The sequence below is a fragment of the Sturnira hondurensis genome, unplaced genomic scaffold, assembly GCF_014824575.4.
Source record: "Sturnira hondurensis isolate 20B ecotype Veracruz unplaced genomic scaffold, ASM1482457v3 Scaffold0022136, whole genome shotgun sequence".
NCBI lineage: Eukaryota > Metazoa > Chordata > Mammalia > Chiroptera > Phyllostomidae > Sturnira > Sturnira hondurensis.
Window position 1 is genome coordinate 9,796,597 of NW_028094767.1, and position 26,132 is coordinate 9,822,728.

Consider the following 26,132-nt stretch of genomic DNA (forward strand, 5'->3'; position numbering starts at 1 on the left):
AATTAAACTATAAACTCCTCTGTATAGAGACCAGATATTAAGCTCTTTGACTAACTTACATTTAGTACTTTGCAAATTGTTAATGCCCCTTAATGGCTGAGAGCTGAATGAACTCTTACACTTAAGACATAGTGGAATGAGTACTGGTCATGAGTAGATTTAGGTTCTTTGATTTTGTCATCTGACCTTGTGAAATCCTTTGAGCAAATTAATTCAAGTCTCTCAGCCTATTTCCTGTTTTGAAAACAAATGGCTTGCAGATATTCTCTCTCAGGTTTGACATTCTAAGACATGCAATTGAGCTGACTTTCATAATTCCATGCTAATCTCTAAAACAGATTCTTTCTTTTATTTAAATCTTAAGTCAGTCCATTTACTTATATTTATTTTTATTCACCATAAAGATAATATGTAAAATTGATACTGGCACTTAAGGGTTTTTTTGTTTGCATTCTGATTGAAGAGTAAGTTGTAATGTGTTTTAAAAGGCTTCTCACAATAATTTTAAAAAGTGTAGCATTAAATAAGTTCAGAACCAAAATATGCATTTCAAGAAAATTGTTCACCTAAAATATTGGATTTTCTCAAGAATTATGATTATGTATACAGTAGAGGATAATAGATGTTAAGATTATTAGAGGAAATGTGGTATAGTCTGACCTTAATTTGTATCAAGACTTGACACTGGCTGGTGTGGCTTAGTGGATTGAGCATCCCAATTGCGAAGCAAAGGGTCGCTGGTTCAATTGCCATGCAGGGCACATGCCTGGATTGCAGAGCAGGTCCCCAGTAGGGGGTGCACAAGAGGCAACCACTCCTTGATGTTTGTTTCCCTCTCTTTCTCCTTCACTTCCCTTCCCTCTGTCTAAAAATAAATAAATAAAATATTTTAAAAATTTGAACAAAAAACAGGCTTGTGGGAAATTGGATGCCAATAATCAGTGCAACTACAACACCACTTGACTGAATACTTGTCTTTGTTTAATCTGTTGGCCAGCAAATTAAAATGTATGTTGTAGCTTAGAGTTGAGGATTTATGCAGCAGCAGTAGAATAGGTGCCAACTGAATTAACAAGTTGTTTGTGTAAGCAACAAACCTCATTTTCGCTAAACTGGATTTGACAAATTGCATGACATTCTGCCTGGTAAATTTGAGATTTATAATGTTTACTGCTATCTACGGTAATGAAATGGCAGGGAACTTCAATATCTGACATTTTAATCTGTATATTTCACTGTTCTTCTTGTTAATCAATGCTTAATTCTGGAATATATTTTATGTTTTGTTATCCTTTTAGCTACCAAGTTTGATGTTTTTATCAACATTTATTGAATGAAAGCACTGTTTAAAGATTAACTTTTACTTTGCTCTTCTCATTTTTAAGGCTTAGAATTATTGTGGGTAAAGTATTTTTTTAAGTCCACAAGAAAGTCCCCAATTAAATTGCTTGCACTTTGAAGTGAAATTTATTAGTGCGTCTTTTAAATCAGAAAAGCTATCGTTACCATGATCAATGTATAATAACAGATATGTTTAATGACAGATTTAAGAATGAAGAGTTGGTATTTACTATAGCACCAGGTGGTGCAGTTATGAATAGTTAAAATCCATAGAAAAGTTTGCAGATTTCGTCTATGAAATATGAGACATTTATTTAAACTTAAATGAGTACCATATAAATTATTAGTGGTATTTAGTAGACATCAAAAAGGGTGAGTAATATAACATTTTTTATTTAGAGTTAGCACTGTTCCTAGTTATTTGGTGAAGCTTATCCATGATTTCTGCGCATGCTTTCATCAGACATTCCAATGGATTCATGAGACTGATTTTCACACCAATCTGAATGCTCACTTAGAACGCTGCACTTCAGATTCCCACTTCAGTGGCCATGCACTCGCTCTATTTTTACTGCTATTGCTCCAAATATTTTCAGAATTCTCCATGGATCTTGGTAATCAATTTGTTCCCTTTGTACAACATAAGGAAATGCAAAAGATAAACGTTTTTTATTATGTCACTGATGTTTTTGTTTTTTATTATTTGCACTGAAGGATAATTTAGCTTATCCCAGTCGATTTGGTGTCTAAGGCAGAATTAGGTATCTAATGCAGTGTCAATACAACTGTTTAAAATGTTAGAAACGAGTTTAATTTACCTGGCTTAAATTACCTTATATTCTCTCAAAAAGTAGGGTCGGTACTGTAGGCTGAAGCAAGGTTAAACTTCATGAACAAAGCAAGTGTCCTCAAATTTGGAGAAAGCCAGAATTTTAACACAGAGAGCCAAGCATTTGCATATTCAGGGGATGATGCTTTGCTTTGTGTGACGGAACAGAGAATTCTTTAGTGCTGCTGGCATTTACACAAAGAAATTGATGGGAGTTGGTAATAATGGACAATAATGTAAAGTGAACGGTGAAATAAGTAAGTGACATTTTTTGAAAGGTCTTAAATTTCAGGGGGAATGGTCTAGATTTTCCCTTGTAGGTAATATCATGGAGTAGAAAAGTAATATGATCAAAGCTGTTTCAGGGATGTAATTCTGCAACAGTGAGAAGAATGCTAGAAGACATTTTGGGTCTTGAGGTCAGGTTCATAGGTTGTTATAGTAGCCTGATCAAGAGCTAATGAGAGCCACAACATCACTAGAGACATAAAAACTGTGATACCAATCTCTTAATTATTAATTCAAAGCACTTTTTTACTATACCACATTTCCTAAAGATTCATTTTTCACTGTATTGATTTATTATTTTGCTTTTGATAGTATAAGAAAATTTATTTTAGTAAGTAATATATAATAACCTGGAAATAGCTTATCCAGTACAGTTACATTACTCTGTAGTATTGCCTTTACTAGTTTACATATTAAAAAGAGTAAACTACATATGCTTTCTATATATCTTCATTTTATATATATTTATATGTCTATGTTTATATATAAATATATATATATTCTAGAACAAATAAAGCCCCTATTTCATTATAAAATCTTTTTTTATTATAAAACCTGTTATTACAAAACATATTCATGTAATTCTGTAACATAACACTATCACACTGAAACACGCAATATGACATTTTAGGTGAAATGTTCAAATTGCTGTCCATCTCAGGTGAGACATTCATGTGCCCCACCGCCAACCACACTCAAGCAGGAGTTACTTCTGCTAGACCCTGTATATGCTCTCAAAGCCTTAGTTTCCTCAGCTTGAATTGGGATTACAACAGTGTGTACTTCTTGTGATTATAAGGGAGATTAAATCAAAAAATCTTTGCAAAGCATACATTATTTGACATAGTGTAAACTACATAAATATGAGTCATTACTCTCAACCAGTCATCAAATAGAGACAAAAGCTCATTTAATATTATTAAATATACTATAGTAATAATATTTTTAAAGTTTTTGAGCCTAGACATTTAAATACATTGAAAAATTAACATTTTCTTGAATCATTTTGTTTCCAATAGTTCAACTAATTTTATTAAGCATCTATTGTGTATATTGTTCAGGGTCCTGGCCTACAAAGAAACAAAAACACAGTTCTAGCCCATTAAATTTTCCATTCAAATGGGGAGAGAGCAATTTAAAAAAGTAAATATTATTCAAAATATATTAATGGAAGTATATACAAAGGATAATATGAATATAACTGACAAAGCTGTCCAAGCTGCCGTTTGAATTCATGGTAGATGTTATAAACAAGTTTAGTATTTGTGTTGAGATTACAAAAAAAAGAAAAGAAACTCAGTTTTCTAAGAATACAATTTGTAGAAAATATTCTAGCAAAGTAGGGAGCGTGAAAACAGGCACAAAGGAGCATGAGCATACCAACTACAGAGATGTGAGTCTTTCACTGAAGTATAAGTAGGAAGAAAGGTGATTACAAGGATAAAAATAAGAGGTCTATTTTACAAATAAGAAAACTAATATTGAAAAGCCATGGCCTTTTTGACCCACTTAGCCAACAAATATGAGAGCACAGATTTGAGCACAAATAGTTCTAAAATATTCCTGATATTCTACATTTCCAAGCATTTTTAAAGCACATATTATCAAACATGGAACACCCATTTCCCCTCGAAGCAATATTTTGGTACAGTAGTAAGTGTTTCAGTTAGCCCATTGGCTCCTAGTATAAGGTTTTTGAAATATTTATCAATAGTACTATGATTTGCCATTATTTCTAGTGAGAAACTTTTATGAATTGTAAGCAGAAACTTCAGAGATACATCTTCTCTGACACAACAACAATGAGCAAAAAGGAGAGAGGGACATGCCGTGGAATGTGTGGGAAGGAAAGCGAAGCATAATTCCAGTTACATTTGTAGGTCTGTCCTCAGACAGTGTGAGTCAGCCACCAAATTGTTTACAGACTAGGGGCACAGAACGTGTTTAAAGTGATTGTACCAAACATGTTTCCAATGATAAAATTATATTATATTGAGACTAAAAATAAATGACAATGTCAGGTAGTGGGAGGGGGTTTCAAATAAAATGATTATGTCCCTGCGCCAAATAGCTTATTCTCCCAGCAGGTTAGAAATACATATAGTGGCATAAAAAATAAGGATCCAAGTGCAGGAATAAACACCTAGGATGCAAGATAATAAAAAAAAACATTACTTTTAATTGGAACACCAAAAACAGACCCACAGAAGAGGTACAATTAATTAGAGCTCTTAAAGGGAAGGAGTACAGTTTGCTCTGGAAAACTAGCAGGAGCCAGTGTGAGGGCCTGGGTGAGCCACTGACAGAGGACTTTCCTGAGGAAAAGGCAGGGTGTGATTGGGGAGAGAATTCTCTCTTTCATTATATTGGAGAATTGTATTCCTTTATTCCACTAAATCAGTTCCTATTCCCTTTATAGTGTTGTAGCCTCTCTCCTTGGTAGATTTAACATGTGCATTTCATAGAACAACTGTACCTTCCCTAAACTATTTCAAGTCAGTGACAGATTGAATGGTCTCATTTACTCAGTCTTATGCAAGTTGTTTAGGCTAAATAGTAATTTTTAGCATGCAATATGCTTTTTTAACAGCAAATCTAAAAACCTGTACACGAGTTGAAAAATATGTGTGTGTTCCATTATGACCCACTTGTATAGCTTTGAGGCAAAGAAATTATTTTAACCTGATATTGGCTTGTATCTCTTTGGCAACAATAATGAATATAGAGCCAAATAACTAGCCTAATTGGCTCTTCTGAGATGATAAGAAACAGTGGGGAACTGAGGAAGTTCAAAACGAACACATTTATTTGATTAATAGAAGCTTATTAAAGAAAGAAAATAGTATAGTTCCTTTTTCACTCTCTCGGAGTTAGCTACATCTCTTTGGGTACACCCAGAGACCCCCTGGGCAGCATTTGTACCATTCCATCACTCTGAAAGTGCTCTTCAAATCTAGAAACAGAAAACAGGCATTTTACTTTAAACAATAACATTAATTTACCATGTGATACATGTTAAGGTTGTTTGTAATCTAATGTTAAAGACAGACAAGCACTTATCTACAAGTTAAGGCAGTAAAAGTAGTAGGAAGGACAGCACGCCTGCAGGGCAATGAGGAGGCTTTAATGCTTTGTGTTCAGGGGAACTGGTTGAAGGATTTCTGAACTGAGTCATCTTGAGTTTCATTTAAAAAATTCAGAATAATACTATAAGAAGCTTACAGCATAAGTGAAGGTTACTATAACTGTTTTTGTCTTAAAGAAGAGGAGTTAAGGGTTGAAGATTCAGGTGAGTTGCTTGCTATAACAAGACTAGTATATGGCAGAATAAGTCTTGCATCTAATCATAATGATAATAGTCTCCTGGGGTGGAGTGGTTAGTATTTGCCAGAGTCTATGCTAAGCACTCAGTATTTCTTTCTCATTTCCTATTCATAGCAACCTAGGAAGTAAATCCTATTTATGGAGTATGTTGAGGAACAAATAAGCACAAAATTGCAGGATTATCACGTATTCGATTTAGATAATAGTTATGAAAAAAGTTGACTAATTTTTCAACTTTTAAAAGTTGAAAAGTTTCAAGGGAAAGAGTTTTAAGGATTGTGAACACAAGAATATCTTTGGTAACTTAAACGTAATAGCATACTACTGACTAGATTACACTGTAAAATCAAGTCAGAAAAAATATTTGTAAATCCGTGTTTTCTTACCTGTTTTTCCTACTGGCCATTGCCTCTTGGCAGGATACCCAGGAGAAGCAACTGAACTTGGAACTGTGGCTGTGCCTCGTTCTGAATGCTTTACTTGTGCTTGACTGTGACCAAACAGAGCTGAGTTTATAAGTGAGACAACACAAATACTCTGTTATTTTGTAGTTGAGGATAATAAGAGTTTCAGTAAATCATTCAAAAATCTCACAGTTATTATATTGAATCTAGACTTTCTGACTACAAAACTCAAATTGTGTAATCACTGTAAGAGATATTTTGGGTTCTACTACAGAACACCTCAATAAAATGAGTATCCTTATTAAGCAAGCTGTAATCTTTTTTGCTGGTGCAGGGTCTTCCTTCAATTTGTAAAGAAAGCAGCATTTGCTATAATAAAGTACAATAAAATGAAATATGCATGTACTTACTGCTTGCTCCTCTTGAATACTTATACTACATCTTAACAAAAACTTTCTTCTTAAAAAGCCAGTTTTCAAAACAGTCTATACATGAAAATCTACCACATCAAATTAATTCTGATGAAACTGGTAATTAACCATGACCATCAATATTAATAGCAGGAATTGAAAATAGTTATGATCTGTGGTTCCTGTCATCATGGAGTGCTCAAATTTATAATTAACTTGATAAGTTTCTAGAATACCAATAGGGCTTAAGAATCACTTTTAATATGTTCTCCTGTATTTATTTTTTATTCTAAGTAATAATCTTCATGTGCAAAGAAAAATAATTAGGGGTAGAGTGGCTAAGAGTGGGAAATACCTGTGTTGTTTCCTAGTTATGTTATTTTCTGTAACAGGAAAACAATCTTCCATAGTATTACATGTGCATCTTTTCATTATATACTTTAACAGTAGAAAACCATTATTTACTATTCATGCTAGCCTTCATTAAACAAACTATGAATTCATACATAGAAGTCACCAAAATATCAGAAAGTAGTCTGTTAACACAGAAGAATAGGTTTATAATAACTCATTGCATTGGGGAGAATAGCACATTGACAGATCTTAGCACTCTCTCAGAAGGGGAGCTCTGGAGGAGGGGTGAGTTTAAAATGATTGGAGGAGAGAGTTTTTCAAATTGGGGAACTGAAAGTAGACAGAAATGTGAATATAATACTTTAGAATTAATGGATACTGCTGAAGTAGCCCCTGAAATAAATAAAACGTTGCTTGATAACTGAGCTGTTTTGACCAGGTGAACAAATAATTGGTTTTGATAAATTGACCTGAAGCAATATCCTGAAGCATAAGGTAATTATTCATTTATAGTCTTATCTTTCCAGCACAGTGTTTTCTAATAATCAACAACTAAGCCATATTACCGAGGGTTTAGTATTATGTTGGCACAGTTGGTCCCATCCCATGCAGGATCCATTCTGGCTGGTGACCCACTAATCTCAATGTGGAAGTCCCAGAGGTCCTCTTTGATCTACTTGATCTTTTATTTACTGTCTTTGTTAAAATTTGTTTGTAATCTATATAATTACATTTGTGATATCATAGTATTTAATTGTAAGTAACATTAGATATTTCTATGTTTTTCATAACTGTAAATTCTAAAAAGTTCATATTAGAAAGTTTTGTTAGTATTTTAGCATGACATTTGAGGAACAATTACTGACTGATTTATGTATACCAATTACTATTTATTCCTCTTAAAGTATCTACTGATAATAGTAGTTTATGTGCTGTGGCATTGGGTAAATATTTCACATTTAGATATACTGTAAAATAAATATGCCACTAAATTTGACAATACTTGGACTTTTATATTTCAATCGTTAACCCTCCAAAATACATAAAGTTACAGTAAGATAAATATACCTAGAGTTTTATTGTTACAATTGCATATTCTTCTTTAGAAACTTTTAAATTTCTCCTAAATCTTCTTTTGCCTAACACCATAAGTTCATTAATAAAATATATGCAGAATAGTAACTACTTTCATGATTTTCTTCCATCAGAATAAATAGTAAGGGAAAAAGGTTCAAAATTAATTATTTCTTATGGCAAAATGTGGGCTAAATAGTACAATTTAACTCAAATTAATTCATAAAAATATACTCCTTTCATCTTGTGTAGGACATCAAAGTGTTTTAAGTTGAATTCCTTCACAAAAGCATGATTATTTAATCAAACTTTACAACTAAGGGATAGTATGTATGTAATTTCAGGATGTCATTATGACACATTAAACTTGGTTGAACCAAGGACCAAATTGCTGCACTGAAATTACAGTGGTTTTTAGCTATTTCTTCCTTTATCTCCTTTGTATTATGTCTCATTGAAACTCACAAAAGTACTATTTTAAAATAGGTGTCAGTATGTAGGTTAGTATTTGAGAAGTATTATGTCTCTTTTTTGGTGTGTCATATTTAAATGTCTCCTAATTCAGCTAATACAGCTTTTTTTTTTTAAATTTTGGTAGATGAAATGTCTGCTTGGTTTAGCCAATTATCCATTAAACTGACCAGTAAACAGATTTAAATTTATACTTGACATTTCCTAGAATTACAGGGTTGGACAAATGTAAATTTACAGTTGTAACAATAAAATGGAAAACAGTACAATAATTAATAAATAACAACACAAGAGTAAACATTGTGTTTCGTGTACTCACAACTGTATGCCTACTTTTTCCCCATCCTGTGAACAAAACCTGATGAGGCGATGATAACTAAATGTGTTCTTTGAAGTTAAGGTGAAGGGAAAACTGTTCTATAAACCTTCTAAATTTATTGAACAAAATATGGATATATGTGTTTTTCTGATAACTTCCCTCTCATCACTATGCACACACCTCATGTTGACTTCTGAAATAAATTAATCTGTAATGAGCCATGTCAAGTCCAGTCTCAGATAATTGGTGAGAGCTGACTCTTGTAGGCTCCTCACTTCTTTCCAACAGAATTATTAATAATGGCTGAGACTGCAGCAGGACCATTTTCACTTGGCTTCTGTTAGCAGAATCACCACAGTGAAGACTTGTGGGCACATAGAATCTTGTCTGAATCTGATTCTGACTTATAATTTTATTCAATCTTTTTGTTCGCTAATATAGTAAATTCTGGTATCCTAATCTAAAAAAAAATCAGAATATACTACAAAGGGTACAGTCTGGGAAAACAAAGGCAGCTATTTGAAATTTTACCAAGGGAAAACAATTTGTTTTCCAAATCATAAGAATTAGTTTAGTCTCTTAAGAAAAATAGCCAAATAATGAGTGAAACAATTCTTGATTCACAGTGGGCACACAATCTGTCACAGTTGAACAGTCAAAGAGAAGAATGAATGTAATGAATTAGATCACTGACTCCAGCCAAATGAGTTAAAGATCTCTTTTCCTAGCAACTTTGGAGAAGGATTCTCTATTTCTTATGTTTTGTAACACTATCTTTTGGAGGCTAAGTAAGAAGCAACAGCTATTAATTTTGTTTGTTAATCTCTCATGGTGGGACAGAAGAGATTTTATCTCAGTGGAGGTAGAGGGGCAGAGCTCGTGTCTATGGGGAACCTGTATTGCAATAGAGCTAAAAGAGAATTCATGTCCCCTTTCAAGATTCACTATATTCACAGAAGCTTTAGAAAATGCTAGGAAGAGAAACATGGGACCAATTATACATAAACCTCTTCATCCCTTTTTAAGAAAAGGAACAATACATCATTATGGACATGAGGCTAATGAGTTTTGGGACTGAGTTACTGAAAAGGATTACAGTCAGTAAGACAACTTTAATATATGAGTTATATTAATTTTGTTGTTTAGACTTTTTTGAGGTAATTATCTACTCTTAGGAAAAACTCAAAATGTTGTGAAGGGAAAATATGGCAGCAATGAGGACTGAAAGGGAGGATATGCTAGAGAGGAATAACTAAGAAAACTAACCAGATGAGTGATTTCAGTAGGAGATAAAAAATGTGAGCGAAAAGTAGGTAGTATAAACCAGAAATTTTCAACTCTTTTCATCTCATGGCACACATAAACTAATTATTAAACTTCTGTGGCACACCAGGAAATATATTTTTTGACAAAACAATAGGTATAATTTTGATTTATTCACACAGCTGCTATTGTGTTCCCAATTGTCATTTTTTAATTTGATAATCTAAAGGAAAAAAGAACAGTGATGTGGAATGCTTCCCTATAAGGCAGGCAGCTTCTACAGGCCTAGAATATATCTATAAACTTACAATTTCANAAAAATGTTGTGAAAGGAAAATATGGCAGCAATGAGGACTGAAAGGGAGGATATGCTAGAGAGGAATAACTAAGAAAACTAACCAGATGAGTGATTTCAGTAAGAGATAAAAAATGTGAGCGAAAAGTAGGTAGTATAAACCAGAAATTTTCAACTCTTTTCATCTCATGGCACACATAAACTAATTATTAAACTTCTGTGGCACACCAGGAAATATATTTTTTGACAAAACAATAGGTATAATTTTGATTTATTCACACAGCTGCTATTGTGTTCCCAATTGTCATTTTTTAATTTGATAATCTAAAGGAAAAAAGAACAGTGATGTGGAATGCTTCCCTATAAGGCAGGCAGCTTCTACAGGCCTAGAATATATCTATAAACTTACAATTTCAACAAACCAAAAATCAGACTGTAATAAAAAACCTGATAGGATGAGGCAGAGCCCACACATATTTTGGATATACTTTTAAGACTAAAACTGAGAATGAATTATACTTACAAGAAATTCTGTAAGAATGCAAAGAAGAATTCAGTATCCTTTCTGACTGAAAATTATAGATTAACAAAAGTGATCATTCCAGTTAAAGATGAATTAATCACATAAATTTACCTGTACTCCTCCTGAAATCTGACAAATCATGAAAAAAATATTCTCAGGTAGAAATCCACTGGGGCAAAGGAATGGTAGAGGAGAAAACAGGCATAAAAATTTGGAAGCTGTAAAACAATTGGACAAATTGAAGCAGACTGAGCAGACTTGAGAATTTGGAAACTCAAATTGGCAGAATGACCAGTAAAGAAGCACGGTGACTATAGCAGAGAATCTACAAAAGCCTCAGGAAATAGCAACACTCAGTGACTAGAAAGTGGGAGTAAAAGGAGAATAAAAATCCCACTAGTTAAGTGTTTTAGAATAGATATATTTTTCACCAAACTGCCCATGTGCTGACATATCTAGCAGTCCTTGAATGAGCTCAGACTAATTTTTAACCTTAATATGTCAGGATATCCTACATAGCCCACTGAGCCCACTGAGATGTACAAGGACATCCAGATGGCCAGAACTTTCAATTTTGACAAGACATTTTTCCAAGGAAATTCTTTATTCCTGTTTCATTACAATTTATTCCCTAAACTTTATGTCACTCAAATTAAATTAAATTAATACATCTGTGTCTTTAACAACTTTGGGATTAAAAAGGATGCATTTTTAGTTACAGTGAAAAATTGGAGTAGTTAGGCATGAGCAGAGCAAGGACAGTGGGCCAAGTATTAGAAGGACACCAGGGCAGAAAGCCCTGGGCCTGGCAATGGTCAATTGTAGGGTGGAACCTCACCCTCAGGGTGACCTTTTCTCCTCTAGCAAGTCTCTAGTCATGCAATCATATGGTAGAACACCTTAGGAGAGAAACAAGAGAGCCAGAAAGTAGCCTCAGAGACTTCCCTAGAGGTGAAATCACATGGTATTTGTCCTTCTGGCTGGCTTATTTCACTTAGCATAATGTTCTCTAGGTCTCTAAGGCACAAACTGAACTAATAAGCAAAATAGAGAGAGACTCATAGATAGCAGGGTGACAGCTCTGGGAGTAGGGTTAGGAGATGGAGAATTTGAGCAATAATGAAAAAGGACTCAAGACATGGACAACAGTGTGGTGATTGCGGTGGGGAGGGGGTGGAGGTAGAAGAAGGTATAAGTGGGATAAATTGTAATTGAAAAAATGCAATAAAAAAGAAGGCTCCCATACAAGCCCTGGCATGACCACTCCCTTAAGCTTTAAGCCCTCAGGACAATGAGGTTCTGACCAGCATCAAATAACTTTAGAAACAAAGCCTCCGGTCTATTGACCAGAAGACAAGTTTTGGTCAAACTAGAGATAATATCTAGGCCTCAGTTTCAGCTCTTGGCCCAGAAAAGCAGCAGGCTAGATGGAGGGACACCAGGGCTAACATCAGAAACAGCTGAAATGGCTAGGGACCAATCAGTGTAGACCAGGACTATGAAAGGACACCGGTGGAAAGCTGATGAGTATTCTATTGAGATCCTCCCCTGGGACCTCCCTAAGATCTCTGCCCTTAAAAACTCTTACTGAACCAAGTGGCTCTCTGTGCAGTAGGCCCTCTCCTTTCCCTACCCATCCTCCCCCTCAGCACACACACTCTCTCTAGAGCAACCCTGAGTCTTTCCCCTATCCTTCCCACTGCCCCCCCCCCCACACACACTGGCAGTGCAGCATATAGCCTTACTTTCTTTCTCCTAAGTCCTAAGGGCTCTTCTTTTGCCTCTGTAAGTCATTTCCTGAGCCTACACAGCCCAGCTTGCTCACTTCTTCCATAGCTCACTTAGTCTACTTCGTTGACTTTCTCAGTAAACTTCTGCTTGTATTTGAGTCTTAGCTCTGAATTGTTTCTTAACCAGCGTGAAATAACTGAGGTCCAGTAGCTGGTAACATGTATGGGCCATTTCATTTCTAACAAAACTATTCTACAATATTGTGAAGTAAAAGTTTGTTTTCCTAATACTAGAAAAATAGAAAAATTAAGTAATTATTAGAGTTTTGAGACATTCCAATAATTGACACCTTTTAAAGGCTTATTATAAGCAAATAGTTACTTTTAAAATGTTTGTCCATTTGTTTTCGGGTATAGTATAGATAAATGGTAAAGACAATTTATCTCTTTTATTCAATAATATGAGTTTTAAATCATTTTTCTGAAATCAAAATAGAGTACACTTTCAAACTGTGTGCCCTGAAGAAAGTAAAATATGCCAAAGATGTCATTTTGTGCCTCAGATTTACACAAGGAACTAATGAATCCCCATTCAAATCCTCTGAGTTTAGATTCAATATTCGTACCGTTAAAATTATTGTGCTTAACCAGATTATTTTTAGTAATATAAATGTGTTTTTGTTAAACCACTGGAATTTCCATAGTCACTGGACTATAAAAAATATGACATAATATTTCCAAAATTGGTCTAAGGGAATAAACTGTGTATTTCAAAATGCTCATTCCTCAACTTTCTGTTAATGCCTTCTCCAAGAATGTTGCATGTATCAGTCTCTACCATGCCCTTTCCTAATTCAGGCTTCCCCAGCTGCTCACCTCCACCCTGGGAATCACCTTTTTGGCTTGTAAACCATTCTCTTTGCCCTCTCACAGTGAAAAATATATTGTCTCTTTTTTCCTTTGCTCCATACTTTATTCTAAAAGGACTAGAAGCAGCTTTAAAAATGCCAAATAGTATAAATAAATGAGGAAACAACATATGTATGTGGTTTATGAGGACTTTTTTAATAGTGAACTTTTATATCAATAGAAGGCATATTAAAATGATAGTGGCATGGTGTGGTCTTCTCAGGATAAGTCTCCTAACCCGCTCTACCTGAGAGCAATCTTCACATGGAAGAACCATTCCCATCAGTGACAAATTAAAGACTGCTGTGTGTGTGCATGTTTATGTGCATACAGATGTGTATGGATATGTGATGTATACACACACGTGTGTGCACACACACAAATATATATGAGTGTGTGTGTGTGTGTGTTGTTAACCTAAATCATCTGGAGGTAATAGTCAAGAAAAAAAAGCAAAATGTTTATTTGTAATGAAAATAACTGCAATCAGGGATGTACAGATTCAAGTAACAACCCAAACATTGTCCTTCTGGGAAACAAAAGAGATTTGCATACAACAGTCACAAAGAATCTTAATTGGTGCTGACCTCAGAAAGCTAATTTTGGCTAACTGGGACTGCTAAAGCTGTCCGTAAATAAAAGCCTGTCTCTGTGAGGAGCTGTAGGTGTTTTTGCAGCATTCGGAAATATGTACAGTTTCGCCCAGTTCAAAAGTTCACATTCTATGTGGTAAGAATGTGAATAAGACCCATTTCATTAATGGCCTCCTGGCTCCACTTTAAAGCCTTTTAACATAAGTGACTCCATTTTATTTCACATTTTACATTTCACAGTATAAAATCATCTTATCTACAACATTTTTACTTGCATAGTCTCCCTTTTAGTCTCCCTTTTACCCATCTATCTCTGCCTCACAATTTTGAGAAGAATGTGTTTTTGGTCCCTTTGGTCAACTGCTGGTTAATACCAAAAATTAGTCCTAAGCCTGTAACAATGTTAAAGGCCAGGTGGAGAGTTGAAGATTACATTTAATTAAAAACTGATTGCTAGGGTAGGTGAGACATGGGTAACCTCTATTAACACCTCTACTTCTCCTCTTAACTCGCAGTAAAATCTGAACGTTATAAAGAATTAAAGCTGATAATTGCCCGGACAGCTTGAGGGTGACAATTAGACTCTAGGCATTATTGAAGTAGTATGTAGACTGTAAAATAAAGCACACGAAGAAAGAATATTTGGTGAGTAACTATAAAGTATTTGTGATTCTGTTTAATTGCACTTGAGTGAGAAGTTAACTACTTGATTTTTAAAGCATAGATTAAAATATTTTGCTTTTGAAATCCTGCCTGAAATCAGCAGTATATCTGGAAAATTAGAAAAAGTGTTGTTTTAGTAATTATAACATAAGTTGTTATTATAGATCATTTGGTTATGTTGCATAAAGGATTGTATTGGTAGTGGTTTTGTATTTTGATTTACCGGAAATTAAGAAATGGTAAACAATAGCAATTACTTTTTAGAACTTGTTAAATTGCTACTTTATTTTCAAATATATGATGGGCAAGCATTATAATCTAAATCTGATGGCTTCTGATGAATATATAATACACCTCAACTACTTAACTTTTATCAAATGTTGTGTCCCCTGAAGTCTGTTATAATATATATGACTGATATTCACTCAACATAGATTTTTGCATATTTTGTTATTGCTAATCATATAAATAGGAAATGTAATTTGTTGAAATGATAAGAAAAAATAAATATAAGGACTTCTCAACATTGAAACAATTGGTCCATTTTCAATTTGCATGAGAGACTTTCTGGAAACTGCAAGGGCCCTGGAGCACCAGAAAAAATCTTGAGTCACGTGTTCTCTTTTCTTAGTACACTAGTTGGTCAAGAGGATGAAAAGTTTAAGAAGATAATAGAAGTTTTCCTAGTGCTGCCACGTTCTCATGTGTCTGTGGGAATATATTTTCCTCGTGAAATTATGTTTTAAGCAGTGGGTAGATTTCCAGACTACCTGTAAAAGACCAAAGAGCCTATAATAGTTCTTAAAGATTAAACAGAATTAAGATAAGAGGAAAAAATTATACATGTCATCTCAAAGATTAAATATAATTTAATTTTAGAGTGCATTTATTATTAAATATTTATTATAAACTAGCTAAGAGCTTACTAATTATTTATAAAAATTTTAAGAAAAAAGTTATATTCAAAAACTAGATAATAAGCACTGTGGAGCCCATTGGAAAGTTGGACACTATTTGTGCGTTCAGTACTTATTGTTACACTAACTTATTGTTACTTATTCTGCATTTGTACTTATTATTACACTACTCTCTTATATTATAGAGGAAGTAAAAATTAAATATGAGGATCCACACTTCACTTATTAAGAATGGCTATTTAAAATATATAATTGTGAAGACTCTACATTTAAAATAATTGATAAGTAGCCTGTTCATATAGAATAAAGCTAGTGTTAAACAATAAGGTCTTTTATGAAAGAAGCCCACTTCTAAGATCTTTAACCTTGATCAGATGACCTTCCCTGAGCCTCAGTTTCTTAGATAAAAATATAGGGCTTGCCCTGGCTGTGTAGCTCAGTGGATTGAGTGCAGACTGTGAATCAAAGGGTCACTGGTTTGATTCCTAGTCAGGATACATGCCTGGGTTGCAGGCCAGGTCCCAGTGGGGGCCATGTGAGAGGCAACCATACACTGATGTTTCTCTCCCTCACTTTTTCCCTCCCTCCTCCTCTCTCTAAAATATATATAAATTAAATTAAAATATATATATGGGGCTCATAAGAATATCGACCTTACACTTTCCCCGAATGGCACTAAGAATCAAATTAGATGATGCATGTGAGTGTGTTAGGCAGCGAATACAGGACAATATAATTTGCATTGTCATTGTTAGCAACATTTAACACTTAAATTTAGTTTTATTTATATATTTTACTTCTGTAAACAGATAAACACGTGAGCTGCTCTGGGGGACAGAAGGCACTTCTGGATCTCAGAGCAGCGTCATTACACACTGCCATGGAGTCCTTCAGGCTCTGCCCCGGTCTGCTTAACGAGGCAGTACCATGTGTGCAGACCTATTGAACCCATGCCGCAGGAAAACGTTGAGCATACGCATGTAAAAACTATTTTTAAAATAAATTTTGGTTGCAGAATTTTTTCTGGTTCATCGTGGAAGTTTTCTTTCCCCAGTACAGACTGGAGCAAATTCTTCATCCAGCAATTCCACACATAATAGAACAGAACAGCCTTGTTATTGCAATTGCATGGACGAAGACACTGAGAGAGGGCCAAGGAGGTTAAAAGTTTTATCTAAGATCCCAGGATTTTAAGTGATAAAGTGCATAATTAAATCCAGGAGTTCCAGCTAAAATGACATCTGTTTTAATTACAAGTTCATGATAGGTAATACCTAATTTTACCAGTAAAAACAGAGAGGTACAGAAGTGTGATGTGACTTCTGATAAGTGACTAACTTAAAAACGAAATCTCCTTGTAAGTCACTAGTGTGTCTCTCATGGCATTCTGATTTCTAATTAGTACATTAAATAAAACCTTTGTGGTTACTTAGGATGCATGATTCACAATTTTATAGTTTGATGCAGAATTTGGATGGTAAGTAAACAAAAACTCTTCCACACTTCCAGAAACTAGATGCAGAAATTCACTTTGGTCAGTTGAGTTAATAAAACTGAGGAAGCCATTAGTATGAAAATCAGAAAGGGGGCATGAAAAATGAAAATTCAAAGGCCATCTTAATCATTAGCATAGATGCTAATATCCTAAACATGAATTTTGGCAAATGCAATTCATGTTCATATACACATCATTAGCAACTTGGGAATATGCAATATAATATTATTAACTATGGTCAGCATGCTCTACATTACATCTCCATGGCTTATGGACTTATAACTCAAAGTTTATACTTTTTTACCTTCTTCATGCATTTCACACACCCCCAACCTTCTCCCCTCTGGCAACCACCAGTAAACTTCTGTGTCTATGAGCTTCCTTAATGAGTTAACAGGTGTCACTTATAAAAGAAGAGCAAAACATTATACTCAAAGATAAAAACTTTCAAATCTTCGCTGCAAAATCAAAACAAAGCAAACTATCTCATTACCGTTATTTCAGTTTATTGTTTTTCCTGATGGTCCTAGGCAATGTAAGAAGCTCAGAAGAGCTTAAGTATTAGGAACTGAAGAAAGAAATATTTCATTTCTCACAGGTGATACAGTATTATTAAAAATAGGAAAGTTCAACAAGGTTGCTAAATATAAAACAGTCAGCTGAATTTCAATATGCTAACATAATGAGTTAAATATATAACATTTCAAAAGACTATTTAAAATAGCAATAATTCTTTACAATTCTAGAAGTTAACCTAAGAAAATGTGCATGAAAACTTTATGAAGAAATTGTAAAACTATATTAAAAATGTTTTAGAAACCCTAGTAAAATGCAGAGATACACTATGTCCCTGTATAAGAAGATAAAGTATCACAAATACAACAATTACTTTTTGTAAAACTAATGGAATTCAAATCAATTTTAATAAGAATTTTATGTATTTTAATAGGATGTTTGTACATGTAACCGATTCCAATTTTTAAGCACAGGGCAAATAGTAAACAACACAATCCTGAGAAAGAATATGAAGGACTTTCCCAGTCCAATGTCAGGACTTATCATAAAGCTATACTAGTTAAGTCAGTGTTTGTTTGGCTTGGGGTTGACAATCTGTCCAAAAAAATTGGATAATGACCCTGGAAACAGAACCGGTAATGCAAATGAGTATGGGAAGAGTGACTGACAGCTCTGGGAGTCTTTCTGCAACAACTGGAACTCCACTTTGAAAGACAAAAGGAGAAAGAAATGCTCAAAAAGATTCTATACAAAGTAAATACAAAGAAGTTATTTCACAGGCAACTGGCAGCAACACATGTTTTTAAGCAGACGAGTGGTATGATTTGACTTGTATTTTGAAGGAGGTGCTTCCTATTGTTATGGGTGACTATTAAAGGAATTCCACAGACAATTTATTTTAGTTTGCTGGTAAAAGGAAAATATTGTGATCATAGGTGTTGTATCTTTTTTTAAAAGATTGTGAATTTGTTTTGCTTTCAGAAAAACGAATTATTCAACTATTTGACTAGCTTTCTCTCAGCTTTCCTTTCAATCATCTATTTTCTTAAAATTTGCCTCTGTAGCTCATATTTATTATAAACTTCCTTTGGCTACACTGAGAACTCTGCTAAACTTGAACTGGGTACTCTGGCTTTCCTTTTCCATATTGTTTATTTTGTAAACTTCCTTTTTTGTGTGAATTGCATGATTAGTACTTGCTCTATGAATTGTCATTGACTTATAATCCGTGACTAACCAATCTGTGAAAGTCTATGAAAAAAATAAATATTTCATAATTTATTTTGAAATGTTTTGTTCTTATAAAAGCACTTTCAAATAACATAAATCTTTAAATTGCCAGGAAAAATGTTAATATGTTAAGAAGCATGAATAAGGTATTTAACAAAACCTAGCATGTACAAAACTTTGGGTAAATATTAATTTTCTTTCTTTCTCCTGCTTTATTAGTAGTTGTTAAACTAATTGAGATGAATTTAAATGAATTATGTAAAGTTGGATTTTAAGGTGAATTAGACACATTTGGTAGAATATGGAAGTATAAAGTATTAAATTTGAAGAGTATTTTATAATTATACATTTAAGCTCTTCTTTCTAGAAATAAAACAGATGAAGGGAACCAAGTCACAGAGTTTTTTAGTTGCTCATATGCTTATTGGTAGAACCAAAAATCTAGACTCATCATAGATTCCTTATGAACAGTATAGTAAAACCTCCTATATGAATTACATTTAATTTGTACCTATAGTCTTTTCTCAGATTAGTACTTCATTTAACAGAAAATTGTGTACACGCACATCACAAATGTCCACTATTATTTCCTAGATAAAACTTCTAAGTTATGTGAAACAAAGGACCATTTTGCATCTTAATTGTGAATTACCTCTTGACATTTAGCTAGGGGTGTGTGTATGTACACACACACAGTCACTCTTCTTTCAGCGATGACTCATGGGTTACACTGATATTGACAATAATCTACTAGAAATAGGGTTAAATATTATATTCTTTACTTAAATTATCTAGTCATTACAGAGTCATTATCAGACTATCAGCTTGTAGAAAAGCTTGGTGTTCAATTATCCTCTCATAAGATTCCAACATTCAAATGTAACCTCATACATAGAACACTAACAATAAAAAGACTGTCCCTTAAAATTTATTTAGTATTTTCTGATCTTCTAACCAAAAAATTTAAATGATTCAAGATTTTTCATAATCTTTTACTTTTTCTATGTATTGTTTTATTAAAAAGAGAAACATTAGTTTTATATTGTTTGTTCTAATTTAACTATTTATTTTTGCTTAAAGACTGCATTATTGATTTTTTTCTAAAGTATGTTTAGTTTTGTATTCTTTCAATGTATTTAAATTTTCTCTTTTTGTGCAGTAGAGGAGGTCAGATATATTGACTCCTGATTTTTCATTAAATATCTTTGAACTTTGCTTTACCCTTATGTAGTGGGAGTAGCTATGGATCAGTATGTGTTGGGAACTGCCCTGCCTGGTTTCAGAAGCTGTAAACCCCCCATGGCTAAGACTGACTGAGTGGCCTTTGGACCATAAGCCACTGAGACAAAGCTTATCTTCCTGGCAGGAGCTCCGCTCCTGCTCCTTTGACTTCATCCATAACTGGCCGCCAATGCTTGATCAGTTAGCCAATGACGGGTAAGATTCCCCAAGGAGGGAATGACCTAAGACAGGCATGATCATGTGGAGACCCCAGGGTAGTACTTGGGGGCCTATGGAGAAAGCGGGTGATGGACCCTCACCCCCTTGGCTTTGACGAAGCCTGACTCCCCTGAGTCCAAGAGAAGTTTCCAAAAATTTCTTGGCTATCTGCCTCCTTTGTCTGACTTAAGCCTGAAACAATGACAAAGGGCAGTTCAGCCCTGTTCTGGAAAGGGCAGGCTCCCCAAGTGATCAGGCTTGAGAAAGGATATGTAAGATCCTGTGAAGCCTGCTTTGCTAAGAATGCTCTTAGTTACATGATAAAAGCCTGAGCAGGAAATGAGTTTGTTTCCCAATGTTTTGTAGCCTTTTAGCTGATAGACCCTGACTCAGAAGAAGCCCTAACAAACTCATGCTTTCTATTGTTTGTATGATATCTATCATTTGATCCTTACTTCCTGACAATGATTAATAAGTTGTACCTGTATTCCTACACAAATTAAACCTAATAAAAGCCTATCTAGGCAAGGGTCAGGACTCTCTTTCCTTTAGGGAGTAGTCATGCCCTCCCTTTTCCTCCACAGGACTCCATAGTCCATGTGAATTTGTCTCATATCTCATCCACGACACTGCGGGCACTGCAGGCAGGTGCACATGTCAAGTATGCCCTGGATATTTGAATAATTATGAGTCAAAAAATTTTGGCATCTGCCCACCTAGTAAGAGCAACCAAATTTTAAGTAAAATTTTTAGTTTTATACTCTCTTGTACTCAATATGTGCTATTAGAAATGAAATCAAAAGTTACCTCTCAGAAGGAGTAGCAGAGGCAGGAAGCTGGGAATGGAAGTTAAAGTCTTGAGTTTGTATGTGTAATTGAGCATTCTGAGTTTTTGAATCCAACAGTCAGATAGTAACTATGAAATAAATCACAAATGTGGGGGTATATGGATTTGGTATTGTAGCATTCTTCCCAATAGCACACCAACTTTGTCCACTGTGACCCCATCCCCACAGCATCTAAAGATGACCCATCCTGATCTTTAATGGAGGACTTCCTTGGTGATCCAGTTCCATCAAGTTCACTGTTCAACAATATTCATTCTACTGAATATTGGAAGATTCTATTGAATCTGTTGGAAGAAGTCTTCCTCCCTCTTTTGAAAGTATAGGAAATTGAGAACTGGGCATGAATGAGGAAGTATGTAACTTAAACTACCAGTGGCCACTATATTAAATCAGGAGAAAAGCAAATCTCTGACTAAAGCACATTTTGTGAATAGTAGAATGGACAGACAGAATAAGTCTAGGAGTTTTCTGAGAAGCCAGCTATCCTTTTGTATACACAAACATTCATTTGGAGGCCCACCCTATTCTTGAACTTCCCACGTAAGCCATTCGATTATTTAGTGCTGAAGCTATTTAAAATTGGGCTTTCTGGTTATTTGTGCCAAAAGCATACAAACTCATTCGGAGGTGTAATTATAATATGAGGACATACAATTCAGGTAAAGTTTTTTATTCTGCTTGGAAAAATGAAAACCCAGAAGCAGAAACAATTTAATTCTGGATAATGAAAAACATATAGAATTATTAATTTACACTGGCCCATTGATTGTCAACATTTTTCATCTCATGACATACATAAACTAATTTCGGAAATTCTTCAGTATACCAAAAGCATATTATTTTTTGCTGATCTAACAAAAAAGGTACATTTTTTTTTATTCATTGGTACTAAGTGACAGTTGTATTGGCTGTTGTTAATTTTTAATTTAACAATCTAAGGAAAAACAGGTCAATGTCCCTAGCTAAACAGTCAGGTATTGCATGTTTTAAAAGTTCTTCTGACACACCAGTGTGCTATGGCACATAGGAAGAAAATCACTGCACTAGCCCATCTTTACTGGAAATAGTCTCTACACTTTTCTCCACATCGTCATTCTTTTTATTTGAGATTTTTGCTAAGAGAAATGTAAAATGGGATCTCTCTTCACGTGCTTGAATAGGAAATCTTACAAACGTGGCCTAATACTCTATACAAAATATTTCCTGATGTTTTATCCAACATAACAGAATACAATTTTCCATGTACATTTAAACAAAAGCAATTATATTTTTCATAACAGATAGTAAGTGGTTTACATGTTTAAGAAAATCAGTCACTTGGAACAAAACAATGAACCAAATATGTGTGGCTCTTGATTCCACATAGCTGACCAACGAATTAATGTTCGGACATTGGAACATTGTGGGTCCTGCACTGGTCACGTAAGGACCAAGCTACTTAATTTTTAAAAATTTTGTCCATAAAATGATATACCCTAAAATAATGAAATTAAACAAGTTTTTGAGTTTGCTATTGTTGATTGGACAATATATTTCTTCTAAAGCACTTAAAATATATAGTAGTTTCTTTATTTTACCAATGTTGGGTATATTCATACTGTAACATTAGTCTTTGAAAATATTTTCTGCTCTAATACATTTTGAACTCATAAGTCAAATGAATATTTGACTTCATTCACAATTCAATCAAATAAATGGCTAAAACTTTTAAAAATTATTTAGTGTATGAAATTCTATTGTACCATGCCTTTAACATTATCATTAAAACTTTACAAGGAAAAGGATTATTTAATAGTCAAAATCTTCGCAGTAGTGTTATCAGATTAGCATCGAGCAAGAGACCCCTAAAACACCTCCTGACTTGAACATTCTTTGATTCTATGGTTTATTTTTGAAGAGTTACTAGAAAATGAACTACTGCCTACAGACAAATAGGTATGTAAATTCTAGTGGCTCAGTGAGTGACTGGCTCTGATTTCTTTCTTTTTTTTAAATTCTTGTTCAAGTACAGTTTTCTGTCTTATATCCCCAGCCCTGCCCCCCACAGTGGTCCCCACCTCCCTCCCATTTCCACCCCCCACCTTAGTTATTGTCCATGTCCTTTGATTTCTAATTAAAGTGTCTTTAATAAAGCTGTTGTGGTACTTTAAAAAAGAAACTTTACAAGGAGGAAATATCTGTCTCTGTCTCAAATATAACAACTAAAACAATGACAATGTTGAAATTGAAAGAGCCTTGTTAATGTTTTCAATTTGAGGGCTACCTTCTCTAATAAAGTATTGATAAAAATACATATGCTTTTGATGTGTCTACAAAGCACAGATGTTTTCTGGCAGTATTTTGAGCTTTTTTATTTCCGGTTAAAAGGAAAAATTTCTGTTAGGTTTAGATAATTATTTTCTTACCGGTTTTTTTACAAGTTTGAAAATTTAACATGAGTACCATATTTTGCCTTGTATAATGTGCACTCTTTGCCCAAATTTTTGAGGGAAAATAAGAATTCTCATTATACATGGGTATAATGATTACATATCATGAGTATAATAATCCTGTGTATAATTCACACAAAAACATGGGTGTGCATTATACATGGCAAAATATGGTATTTTAAAGCTTTATTAAAAATTAAAATGACAGAAATACTTCTTATAGAATATAAAATGTATAGCAGTTTTAAAGTAAAGATTTTAAAAAGATCTAACCTTGATGGACGGCAAACTAAAACTCACAGTTTCATGAATAATCTCTGCTATTAATTATGAAAAATAAGCAATTTAAAAGTTTTGAAGGAGAGAGAATATTGACGTGCATGAATGTATGCCACAGAAGGAGGAGAAGGAAGGAGAAAGCGAAAGAAAGAAGATATTCAAATCTGTTGCTGTAGAAACATTGAACAATAGTAATCAATTGTGTATTTATCAAGCAAAATTTTTAATAATATGAAATTATTAACCCCTTATTCAGAGAAATAAGCTAACTAGATTTCATTAAATCTAAATACTGTGATACATTTATACAATGGAATACTATGCAGCAGAAAGAAAGAACTCCAACCCTTCTTGACAGTATGAATGGAACTGGAGAGCATTATGCTAAGTGAAATAAGCCAGGTGGTAAAAAATAAACACCGTATGATATCACCTATAAGTGGAACCTAATCAACAAAACAAACAAGCAAGCAAAATATAGCCAGAGATGTTGAAATAAAAAACAGACTGACAGTGACCAGAGGGGAAGAGAGTGGGGGGTAACAGAGGAAAGAAGGAGAAGGGGCAAAGGAACAAAAATAAAAGACCCATGGACAAAGACAACAGGGAAGAGGATCGAATGTGGGAGCTCGGGGGAGGCATAGGGCAGGGGAGAGTAATGAGGGGAAAATGGGGGCAACTGTAATGGAAGAACAATTAAATTTTTTTTAAATACAGAAAAAAGAATAAGAGGCTAAAACTCAAAATATCATACATTCATTTTTAAAAAGTAAATGTAATAAACAATAAATGCCAAACAGAAAAAAGTAGGCAGTTATCCTTGAATCAAACAAACTAAAAACCAAGTACAATGATATAACAACCAAGTACAGTGCGTGGCTCCAGACTAGAAAATTAATTAATTAATTAATTTAATTAATTGTCAAAGTATTTTGCTCAAAATATCTCCATATTTTACTTGAAAGATTAAGGGTAATTAAAATGTAATCATTGAGAATGGAAAAGAAAATGAGAGATTTTCTAAAGAAGCTCAGATAATATAATGTCACAAAAGGGTGATAATTCCCTGTAATCCCAATTGCCTCTATCAGTGCTCATAGCAATTCAGTCAAATTAATAATAACAACATAAATCATAATTTTATATCAACATCTTATGTATGCAGTGAGTGACATTTTCAGAAAATGGTTCTATTTCTGTTGACCTGTAACATAAAATCTAAGTAAAATCTAAGCAATGTTGAAAATTAATCATCTGGACATGTGTGCCCTGCAGTGAAATTTAATCATGAATCTCTCAATACATATAAATTATGACAAACCACTGTGACTGTGCCACAGGAATAAGTACCTGTCTTGTAACAGGCAGGAAACAGTCAAGGGTGAGCCATTTCAGAAAACCTATGCTAGAGGCAATAATGTGACACTCAGCCCTTGGACATTCTAGTCTAAACTAAATCGCATTTTTTTTTCTGATTCCACAGATTTCAGTTGTGTTTGTTATTATGGAGATTCCTACCTACAATTTCGGAATATATTTTTAAAGCCACAAAATAACATCTCCCTAGAATTTCAGACCTTCTACTCCTACGGACTCCTGCTCTGTATCAAGCAAGACTCAGATTTAGTAGATGGATATTTTATCCAATTATGTATTGAAAATGGTACTTTACAGGTAAGCCATTAAATTTATTTAAAGCAAATTTTATAAATTCTATTTTTTTCTTTAATATAACTTACACACATAATTTAGTATAATGTCTTATACCATAAATACATGTCAAACAGATATAAAGGGTTAATAGCGGTAGCAGCATTTTTATTCATATGTCCATTTGTTCACTCATTCATTGAATATTTATCTATTACCATTCACTTTGTTAGGTTCTGAAGATTCAATGATGAATAAAATACACCTTGTTCTCCTTGTATTGCTCCTAACTTATTACAAATAATAAACAAATGAAACCAGAGCAAGAATAAGATGCTAGAACAAATTATCAAACATCAGTCTGACCTAAGTGAAGTTTGCTGATCTCTGCTGCACAGCATTTTTTTAACTAAGACCAGAAATTTCCATTAATCTTAATAGGAGCAGGAAAAAAATGTAGAGACCAAATGTAAGAAATTATAAAGAAAACGTAAGACTGAGCATCGGTCATGTTCAGAATGTTTCCTCTTAGCACATT

The 26,132-nt window shown here is 33.9% G+C and overlaps 1 protein-coding gene across 1 annotated transcript in view; it reads left to right on the forward strand.

Annotated features, from left to right (window-relative positions):
- LOC118978743 (protein eyes shut homolog) overlaps positions 1–26,132 on the forward strand; it is a 753,210-nt gene that overhangs the window by 119,664 nt on the left and 607,414 nt on the right. The window contains exon 3 of the mRNA XM_037034365.1: positions 25,428–25,618. Within this exon, the coding sequence (XP_036890260.1) occupies positions 25,428–25,618 (191 nt within the window). The remainder of the gene's footprint in view (positions 1–25,427; positions 25,619–26,132) is intronic.